The sequence below is a fragment of the Betta splendens genome, chromosome 11 (genome assembly GCF_900634795.4).
Source record: "Betta splendens chromosome 11, fBetSpl5.4, whole genome shotgun sequence".
Taxonomy (NCBI): domain Eukaryota; kingdom Metazoa; phylum Chordata; class Actinopteri; order Anabantiformes; family Osphronemidae; genus Betta; species Betta splendens.
Window position 1 is genome coordinate 8,276,734 of NC_040891.2, and position 10,516 is coordinate 8,287,249.

At 44.9% G+C, this 10,516-nt stretch overlaps 1 protein-coding gene across 4 annotated transcripts; it reads left to right on the top strand.

The window, feature by feature from the left end:
- The first annotated feature begins 3,125 nt into the window (after window positions 1-3,125).
- Window positions 3,126-10,237, top strand: sp4 (sp4 transcription factor). 4 transcript variants are annotated; one of them, XM_029167131.3, is made up of 7 exons: window positions 3,126-3,268; window positions 3,544-3,614; window positions 4,597-4,944; window positions 5,025-6,231; window positions 6,752-6,950; window positions 7,421-7,620; window positions 7,988-10,237. In XM_029167131.3, the coding sequence occupies exons 1-7, from the start codon at window positions 3,262-3,264 to the stop codon at window positions 8,257-8,259; spliced, it is 2,304 nt and encodes a 767-aa protein (XP_029022964.1). In that variant the 5' UTR covers window positions 3,126-3,261; the 3' UTR covers window positions 8,260-10,237. The 4 variants fall into 4 exon arrangements, with proteins under 4 accessions (XP_029022964.1, XP_029022967.1, XP_029022966.1 ...); XM_029167134.3 differs by having other exon boundaries at window positions 7,427-7,620; XM_029167133.3 differs by having other exon boundaries at window positions 4,597-4,935; window positions 5,022-6,231.
- The last annotated feature ends 279 nt before the right edge of the window (window positions 10,238-10,516 follow it).

Below are 10,516 nucleotides of genomic sequence, written 5' to 3' on the forward strand. Positions count from 1 at the left end.
TTTTTTTAAATTAACATTAGCCAGTAAAAGACAGCTGATTAATTGCAAGGCTGATCAAAAAACACAAAAGTATGACTAAAGCTCTAGTTCTCAGGTATTGGTACTGTGTGTCAGTGTTGTGAGTCTGTGCTGCTTTACACAATTAACAAAGCATAATGCAAAGTTACAGTTTTATCTAATTACATCATTAGGACATTTATGTAATTTTTTGCTTCTGTTTATACTGAAAATACTACATAAAAACATGACCTTGGTGCATAAGAAGTACTTTTATTCTAAACCTTTGATATGTGTTTTTTACTTTATTGTAGTATACCTACTTTGACATACAGTATGATGAGGGAGGAGAGGGAGGCCATACTTTCAATGGAAGGCTTTCCAAATCTACTTCTGGCACGTGGCGCCATCTGGTGGCAGCATCGCGAACTGGCGGAATAAATCCATTTTTTACTTTCTTCACATTCCTATTTTGTCTATTTATGATTTTCCCACTTTTGCTAAAATTATATGACATTTTAGGATCTGAAAAATCTCTTTACCAATACTATAAATGCAGTTAAGCTTTAGTGTCTTAATTGTGCTGTGCATACATCCCTGTAGTTTGACCTTCCTATAATTATCCATGTATGTACCAAACTACAGGCTGCTATCTAACACACCCCCTGCCATCACCAGCATCATACATGCGCACATGCTCATACAGACAGACAACACCCCTTCTTCAGACCAGGCCTCGTTGCCTAGCAACGCACTGCCAGTGGCCCAGGGGGCGGGCACAAGGCACTTGGCTTCCGCAGTAATTACAGTGCATGTGTGCGCGGGTGCGTGTGTGCAGGCTATGTTTCTGGGCCACCACAGGTGTGGGTGTGCGGTGCTACTGTGAAAACATGCTTGGGCTGCGAGCACTTGAGCAGACAAAAAGCAGGTTGTGTATGAGGCCTGCTGTGAGCAGCCGCGTCCTGCAGGCTACAGGTAATAAGGGCGTTTAAAATCAAAGATTTATAAATGTCTGCGTATTAGAACTTCTTAAAAAGTTAAAAGCAGTGAAGTTTCTTTGGAGGATCAGGCATGCAGGCAAATGTAGGAACATAAATACACTATAATACTCTACTAACTTAGACAGTATACAAGACTAAATATTCTCCTGGGTACCAGAGGCATAGCCTCACTTGGCTGCCTGCTAATGATGTTTTCTGCTCAGTGAACCAGGGCTGTGACTGCACTTGGCTGAAGTCACTGACTCAGAGTGGAGATGGTTCTCTGAGGAGGACAGCCTATTGTTTGCTACTGTAATGCACTAGCGGTGCCACAAATCATAGAGTGGGTGGGCCTTCGGAAAAGAAGGTGAGCCTCTTCCCTTGAGGGCGGTTGTAACAGCATCTCGACTGCAGATGAATAAGGGAAATGTGTGTAATTCACATACTGTGCACAGTCCACAGCTTTCTACTGATGTAAGTGACACTCCCAACCCCACATTAACAAATCCGGGATAAAGATTAATGGTGAGCAGTACCGGGCGGCCCCGCCTGGGCCACGGGCCACAGCACCACAGGACCTGTACCCGACAAATACATCAATGTGTCGACACGTAGTCGTTGGTCAGGGTGAATTTAAGATGCGAGTTCCCTTTGGCAGCTTGGGATGTTTTGTTGCGTGGGTGAGAGACATGGCTTCTGTTCCAGACTTTTACACCAACAAGAAACTTTTATGTAGTTATTGCAACAAATAACTTTTTTAGTTATGTTTTCTGTGCATCCTTCCTGCTAAACAGCATTGATTCAACCTTTGGCCTGCATCCTGTCCAGTACTGCAATTTTTAAATATAGCTGTTACACTGGTATGGCCCTTTTTAAATTGGGAAAATGAGGCGGGGAGCAATAATCAAAAATACATAAAAAGCATGAAACCAACCACTGCAATCATATTATTTTAGAATATGCATTAATATATTACACAAATATACTACAAATATTTAAAACCATGATAAACCATAAATTGTCATAAAAAATCAGGAATTCAGCTTCTTCTGTTGCCATTTATATTTAAAATTCATGTGTTTCCCTTAGCTACACAAACACTGAAACACAATTATATCCTTGATTTTGCTTGATTTCCTAACTATTTTCTAATCCACATCCCCATGTAATTTATCTGTTCATCTGCTCAAATAACTTTATTTCCAAATAATCTAAATCAGAAAATTACATTAGTAAAATATAATAATCAGTTATTAAAACATTTTCTATCACATAAGTTTTAAAGTGGATTAAAGCTATAGGATCAACGGAAGGAGGGAAATGTTGTAGATGTATATAAGATATTTACTACATGTTTTAACGGTTACAATCCAGCCCAACTCTGCCTCGGCTCGGTCTTGCTTCTCTGAGCTGGCTGTCATCCTGTGACACCGTGAAGTGGAAACAAACACACACACGCCTCTCTTTCCCGTTCGCCCAACCCCCCACAGCACACAAGTCGCCGCCCTTCCCTCGCGCTCTCACACCAACATGACTACCAACTCCGCCGTTCCAGCCGCGACGAAGAAGCCGCTCCGAAGCGACTGCTGCGCCGCGGCATCATGGGAGTTGTAGTCCGCGGCGCCCAATCCGCTTCGAGAAGGCGAGGCCTCACCAAAATACAACTCCCATCTCGACCCTCGCACGCCGAGCCCCGTCGTCCAATCTGAATATGTGGGAGGAGCGCGTCCGCCCACAAAAGCCACAGCTATCTCCTCGTATCTCCCCCTAAAACAGCAATTGTGCACGGAAATAAGGGAACAGGCGTAAAAAACACACACTGCCGGCGCTTCGCTTGCGGCGCACGACGGACGGCGACGAGGCGTCCCCGCGTCGTGTGGCGGGAGAAACGGCGGCGACAGGCAGGAGCAGCAAAGAGGGTGTTGTCCTGATGCTTAAATGGAAGTGGGTGGGCCTCCGCGGTCACACACTGCCAACTTCTCTGAGGGGATCGTTTTGACAGGCGCTAATTTGCTCGTTTATGGACTGTCTATCCGGTAAAAGAGGCGCGCGACGGGGCAACGAGGGGGCGCGCGGGCACCGCGTTCTCCGCCATCGCCGTTACTCGGGGGCTGTTTGATTGTGCTCGCGATTGGCACCGCCCTTCCTGGCCGGTGGGTGGTTTCGTCAAACGGGCAGATCCGCCACGGCCCAGCGCCGAACATATAGGCCGTCCTCCGTGTGTGTACCCGGCCGGCCTTCTACCGTGAACTACACCCTCTCTCCCTCGGTATATTAATGCGTTATGAGTGGTAGGTACCCTCCCCCCTCTCCGTCTCCACCCCTCTCCTCCTCGCTCTCTCTGTTTGACATATATGAGGCTCCAAGCCTCTTGAGATTGGTGCTGAGGTTACTGTTTTTCTCCTCTGCTCCATTGATCATTTGCGTGGTGCTAATTCTGCATTGTGATAACTTTCTGTTCACAGTGTGTGGCGCATGCGTGCCTCTGGACTTTGTACTACAGAACTCCTCACCTGATGGTTCTGTAACAGGAAATATTCTAACATTGTCTTTCCCCCACGCGCAGACTCGAAGAAGGAATCATCTGGAACCGAAGGAGGGAAAGCATCTAAGAAGGGGAAAAGTTCTGGATCTCAGGTACGATTAAGAGATGAGTTTATTGCGATTCATTACTTTTGCTTTGCCTGTAGGCCAAAAATGTTCTTCATCTCCTCCCAGCCAGACACCTCTGGGGGCGTTTCTCTGGTGAATTTCACTTCCTGCTTCTGTGCAGCCCTGCTGAGAGCCAACCCTGAGCCTCATGAATAGGCTTACACGGCTGTCACACTTCAGCCACTGTACTTTTGAATTGTCCGCTTGAATTAGAGTCAAAATGATTTAGATTTGCACTTGGATTTATTTTAAAGACCCGCAGCAGTGGTATGTGGCTCTACACTTTGGAATTGATCTATTTTTGCTGTTTTTGGAGCTTATAAATATCTTGGACGTTATTTTCAGCCAGGCAGTTATTCTTAAGTGCGCCCTTTGTTGTTTAATGCGTATGACAAGCATTACTGCTGTGTTATTTCCCACGCTGTAGTCGTTAATGCAGGACTTAGGCTGTTTTCGTGCAATGTTGAGAGGTGTAGAGCATTAAAAATTTGCCTGCGACCTAGTTCCTTTGAAAAGGAGGAGAGAGAGAGAGCGAGAGAGAGAGAGAAGGCGGCATTTTCTTCCAATGTTCTGAGGAAAGAGAAATGTGGTTCTCACACGCCCACCCACTCACTTCCTGTAACACCGCCCACTTCCACTGACAGCTCTCTCTTTTTTCGCTCAGCTTTTTGTGTTGTCTTTTTTCTGCACTATGTTTTCCACACCCCTCACTGCTACACTTGTTTCCTTGATCATGCTAAGTCATTTATTGTGTGAGGGAGACAATTATACATGTCCATCCCTTCCCTTCGGCCTTTTTTAAAGTTACAAGTTGTACTTTCTTGTTTGCGTACATAGACAGTCTGTCTAAGCGCGTTTCCGTTCCATTTCTAAACCTGACTTGCCTCTTTTCCCTCCTTCCTTCTTTCAACACTCTCTCTGGCCTCCTCCCTTTCATCTCTCCTGCACACTGTCGTGCACTCTCCAGGATTCATCTCAGCCCTCCCCGTTGGCTCTGCTAGCGGCCACCTGCAGTAAGATCGGAGGCCAAGGGGTAGTGGAGGGGGCCCAGACGGGTGCCCAGCAGATCCAGGTCCAGGCTGGTCAGATCCAGTTGCAAACAGGTCAGCTCCAGGGTCAGATAGTGGTGGACGCTGCAGGGGGTCAGGCCCTGGTGCCCCAGCAACTGGAACTGGTCCCAGCTCAATTCACAGGAAACGGCTGGCAGATCATTACAGCAGCACCAACTATGGCCAAAGAGAACCCCAGTCAGCCTGTTGCTGTGACTACCACGCTGGCTAATGACAGCTCTCCTGGAGGACGAAAGGTGAAAGAGGTGGCGTACGCTAGGAATTTGAGCTAATGTTTTTTATAGTTTGCAAGTTTTTTTCATCTCCTGTCTACTCTGTTAAGCAGGTGAAGCCAGTAGGTGGGACCAACAGTATTACAGCGAGTCAGCAGCAGCAGCAGTTCCAGATTATACAGGTTCAGAACCTACCTAATGCTGGGGGTGGGGTCCAATACCAGGTCATCCCTCACCTGCAGACTGCAGATGGACAGCAGATCCACATCAGCCCAGCTCAAACAGCTTCCATTGGGGCCCTACCGGAGCAAGTTCAGCTAATTCAGACCCCAAGTCCAGGGCAAACACAGACCATACTACAACCAGCCAATCAGCAGGCCATCCTCACAAGTACAGCAAATCAGACGGTCCCACTGCAGATCCGCCCTGCTCAGTCATTCCCACTGCAACTGCAGACTCTGCAGGGCTCCCAGGCTCCAGTTATGACCACAGTACCTATAAACCTTGGTGGCATGACCCTGGCTTTGCCTGTTATCAACAGCGTTGGAGGGGGTGGAGCTGTGCAGCTTATTCAATCAGCAGACGGCACATTCTCTGTTGCCAATGGCACCCAGTTATTGACCACAGCAGTGTCTGGGCCAGCTCCTGGTACAACATCCGGTGCCTCAACAGCAGCAGTAGCAGAGGGAGACAGCCTATCCGACGGGGCTCAAGTGGTTTCAGCTGGATCAGAAGGTGGACAAGCTGACACCCAAGTGCAGACCAGTGAGGCAGACTCTCAAAGCCAAACCCAAGCAAATGGGCTACAAAACCAGGCAGATACAGCAGGAACCATCCAGCAGGTCATCGTGGGCCAGGTGGGGCACCAGTTGGTGCAGCAGATCCAGCTGCAGCCCCAGACTCAGAGTCAGGCCCAGGCCCAGGGTCAGCAGCAAACTCAGCATATTCAGACCCTACAGCTGGCGCCAGGACAAACCCTGCAACCCATCCAGGCCTTCCAGAACCCAGCACAGGTCCTTATTCGCACCCCAACACTGTCACCATCTGGGCAGATCACCTGGCAAACACTGCAGCTGCCCGGAGGAGTGTCCCTGCAGGGTGGCCTTGGGACGGCTGTGCCACAACAGCTGACACTGGCTCCAGTGGCTGGTGGGACTACAGTGGGTGGTGGTGGGCTGGTTTCCCTGAGCGGAGCTCCCCTGACACTGAGCGCAGCTCAGATTAACCCAGGGTCTGGTGTACAGACAGTCAGCATTGCGGGTCTGGGCACTGCAGGAGTTCAGGTACAGGGTGTACCCCTCACCATCACCGGTCTACAGGGTAAGGACACACACACACACACTAACTGACTAAATGGTCAGTGTGTAAATACAAAGACTGTGTTACCTAACCATTACTTTGTAAAACTGTAAATGTCAACATTACATTACCATAACTAATCACTAGGGGGATCTACAATCTTACAATGACAGACAGTAGTTTACATTTGTATTAGAGAGAGTTTTGCTTGGTACCAGTACCTGAAAGTAGTCGCCATGTTTTAGTGGGCAGAAATAACTCTATGCAGCAGAATGGCAATACTGAGTTTAGCCTAACTGTTTAATTAGGCCTAGATTGCAAAAACATTCATTAATAGTTTTCATGTTTACATCCTGTAAGTGATAAATGCAGAAAATTATGGCTATTATTTATAGCTAATTTAATCATAAAAAGGTGCAGCTTTAGATACTCTGTTTTGGATCTGCAGTTTTATCTTTCTCTTCTTCTTGTCTTCAAACTATCTCACAATGCTACACTTAATTAATACATTTAAACACTTTGTCCTTTTATTACCTTCTAGGTCAACCACAGGGTCAGGATGGGGTCAAAGTTCAGTCGTCTCCTGTAACAGTCACTGTTGGAAACGTGGCATCAGGTTCATCAATGAGTCCAGATCAGTTGGGCTCAGTACAGAGTTCTTCAGATCAAGAAGGACCGCCTAGCAAAAGGCTTCGTCGTGTAGCCTGCTCATGTCCAAACTGCAGAGATGGAGAAGGAAGGTATGACAACATTAGAAATAAACATATGTAAAGGAAAAAACATATGTAATATTACATATGTAACCATTAGCTTGTATGTATGTTTATGAATATCCGATTGTCCCCAAATTACTGGTGACCCCCATGTCATTGTTGGAAAACTGATTTAACAGATGGTCAGAACACAGTCCAGCTTGTATTCCAAATGTGTGTGTCCAACATCGCACCACTTAGCTGAAAGAAGCAAGATCTAAATGAGTTAACACTTCACACTGTAATCAGCCCCCAAAACACTCCAAAAATATTCAAACCAGTCAAAAGCATTTAATTTCCAAATAACTGTGGGGCTTTAGCAGAGGTACAGTCATTAAGCAGAATATGGTTTGGAAACTCCTGCTGTACAACTAAAATACGATAACTGATGCTTTTTAACCTTAAGTCGTAGAATTCAATAGTCCCATGAGCTTTACTGACCTGAGCTTGTCTTGTAGGAACAGCGGGGACCCGACAAAGAAGAAACAGCACATCTGTCACATGGAGGGCTGTGGCAAAGTGTACGGCAAGACGTCCCACCTTAGGGCACACCTGCGCTGGCACACTGGCGAGAGGCCATTTGTCTGTAACTGGATCTTTTGTGGCAAGAGGTTCACGAGAAGCGACGAGCTGCAGAGACACCGGAGAACACACACAGGTAGGAGAGACATGCTGTATAGGGGAGCATAGCCAAGCCCACTCACACTGTCGGTACCGTTGGACATTTAACAAATTCAAACCCAGTATTCAATCCAACCTTCGTATGAATCCGCTAAAAACCTTTAGCATTAGATGTTCACAGGTTACGTTTTTGCCACTTCACTTGAACCTTATTTACTTATTTACTCAAGCGTAGATATATTTACTATATAAAAAAACTAAACAGGGTGATTCTGCACAACAGCTGTAGGAAGGAACCAGCCAGTAAGTTCCTTTTACATAACTGCAATGTATTTGTTAGAGCCTGTGGTTTAGGTTCCTCTCATGTTACCATTCGGCATCTTACGTATTTGTCACTTCTCCAGGAGAAAAGCGTTTTGAGTGTCCTGAATGCTCAAAGCGCTTCATGCGCAGCGACCACCTGTCTAAGCACATCAAAACCCACCAAAACAAGAAGGGTGGAGCCGCCGTGGCAATCATCACTACCGATGACATGGAGGAGGATGCTCCCGAGGGCCTGGGCGCCTCCCCTCAGATTGTTGCTGTGGCGACTCTCTCACGTGACTCTGATCCTGCAACACCAACCACCTCTAATCACCTGGAGGAGGAGGAAGAGGAAGAGGAGGAGTTTGAATAGGCAACCGACTTCTTTTTCTTTGCAGAAGGCCGACTTCCTGTTTTTTTGGAAGTTCTAGCAGGGACTGTTACAGTGGCGACAAACTTTTTTTTCTTTAGTTTATTTTACACCGTTTATAAATGTTCTCTCATGAATAGAGACTCAATCGAGACAGGATCATGCGATGAACAGAAACCGAAAAATATAATACAACACAATCTAAAAAAAAACTAACATATAATAACAAAAATTTAGCCTAAACAAATGAAAGATTTATTGGGTTTTATAAATGAATCTATAACAATTTTGTGCGTGGTGGGGAAAGGAATGTAAGTAGAGTCTAGATTAGCACAAGACGGGGACCTGCTGAATCTAAACCATCCAGTTTCGAGAGACATCTTCCTAATCACAACAGAATCTAACTCTATGCACAAAGTTGTGTTCCTGTTTCACACCTGTCACTCAGTGCTGAGGGTCAATCATGAAATAGCACTGTTGCAAAGCAGTCCTGGGATAGTGTGTGTGTGTGAATGTGAGACCTGTATGAATGAATTGTGCGTTTCTATTCCCACACTGTCCTAAACAGGATCTACCTAATTTGAGTTTTATTCATGGTTCAGGTTTAGTCCTCGGATCAGATTCAGGTGATGATTCTTTCGAGACCAGTCATCAGATAAACTGTTACTTAAGAAGAGAGGGGATAACTAAAAAGTAAAAAGAGAAGAAAAAGCACATATAAAAAGATTTATAAATGATGCATTTCTCTTGAGGCGGAGTGGCCATTAGAAAAAAGGTTTCTATAGAGAAAAACAATCTAGCTTTCTACAACTGTGTAATGAAAGCAATACTACAGTATAATGACAATCCTAGTGAAATCATGTTTACATTGTCAGGGGAAGCTTTTCTCAGTTAATAAAACAAGCCAGTTCAGACTAAGATTAGAGAAAACATCTGGGGGCAGTGCTGGCATCTGGACGAGCAGATGGCACAGGTGTGTACACTTTCAGATGGTACCTGCTCCAGTATATTTCTCGACAGATCTGCCGGATGTCTGCGCTGCCACTGGTGCTGCTTTTTTTTGCTTTCTGTGTTGTGGTGATGACCCCTCTCCAACATGTGCCACAGTTGCCTTAACACAAGCTGTAGTACAGAGGGAGGTGCAGAGTGAGGTAGACGGAGAAAGAGATGACACCACCACAGCACAGAAGTCAATGAGACAGGGATAAGAGCTATGGGTGGGTGCGGGTCGAGCTATATAGCTATGTGGATATTCGACATCGTTTTCTGGTGGTGTTGCTCTGTGTTAGTTCAGTGCGTACATTCTTTTTAAACTAAGAGATACTTTTATTTTATAGAATTTAATGGTTTTAAAAATCCCCTCCCAGTATGTTAACACACAGGACCCCACTGTGTACGGCTAATTTATTATTTATCCTTGATTTGTAATATTTGCCTTTTGCTGGACTTGTATTTGTGTGCGTTGATTCTAAGGTTGTGTAAAGCATGTTTCAGTTTTTTGCCGTAGTGCTGCTTCTCTCTTCTTTACTCTTTGTGCTTCTGTTTCTTTTTCTATGTCTGACCATTGCTGTTAATTTCTTCTTCTCTCTGCGCCATAATGTGTTTTTGGACAAAAATAAATAACAAAAGAAGAAGAAAGCAAAAAAAAAAAAAAAAGTTGCTATTGTTTAAAGTTAAAAGGTTGATACCAAACAAATGTAGATGTTTTGGTAATATTTTGTGTGACAACCAACTTTTTTTCTTCGATATTTTGTAGTGACATCTCATTTGTAAATCTTTTTCTAAAGATGTTTGTCGTCTCCATGGCATTTGATAATGGGTTTTTTGCCAGGTTAGCCTCAAAGGCTCTGGTTTCTTGATATTTTTAAAACTGGTTTGTACAAACGTGTTATGTCAATGAAAAGGAAAAAGATTAAAGCAGAAAAGATGCTTTGCCTGCATAACACTTGACAATAAAGCAATTAAAACTGTCTTAAATTACCCTGATGCTTTGGTATTAATATCAATTACAGAAATGGAAATGGAAATACAGAAAATAAACATCTTACAACAATGAAGCCATAACAATGTGGACAGGACAATTTATTGCCACTGATAAAATGGAAAATTTACCAGTAAGCAGACTACCTCCCAATGCATAGTCTACAAAAGCCCCAGTGTAAACCTCTGCTACATCCACAGTGTGAATTGAGAGTTCATCAACAGGTCAGCCCAACTGTCGGTTTACAAAAAGGGTCACGTAGTAGGCAGCTCAAACTCA

Bases quoted from the DNA above. Each gene is read 5' to 3' on its own strand.
- sp4 (XM_029167131.3), top strand. The intron at 3,615-4,596 runs GTACGATTAAGA...TGCACTCTCCAG, and splicing joins GGAAAAGTTCTGGATCTCAG to GATTCATCTCAGCCCTCCCC. The intron at 4,945-5,024 runs GTGGCGTACGCT...TCTGTTAAGCAG, and splicing joins GAGGACGAAAGGTGAAAGAG to GTGAAGCCAGTAGGTGGGAC.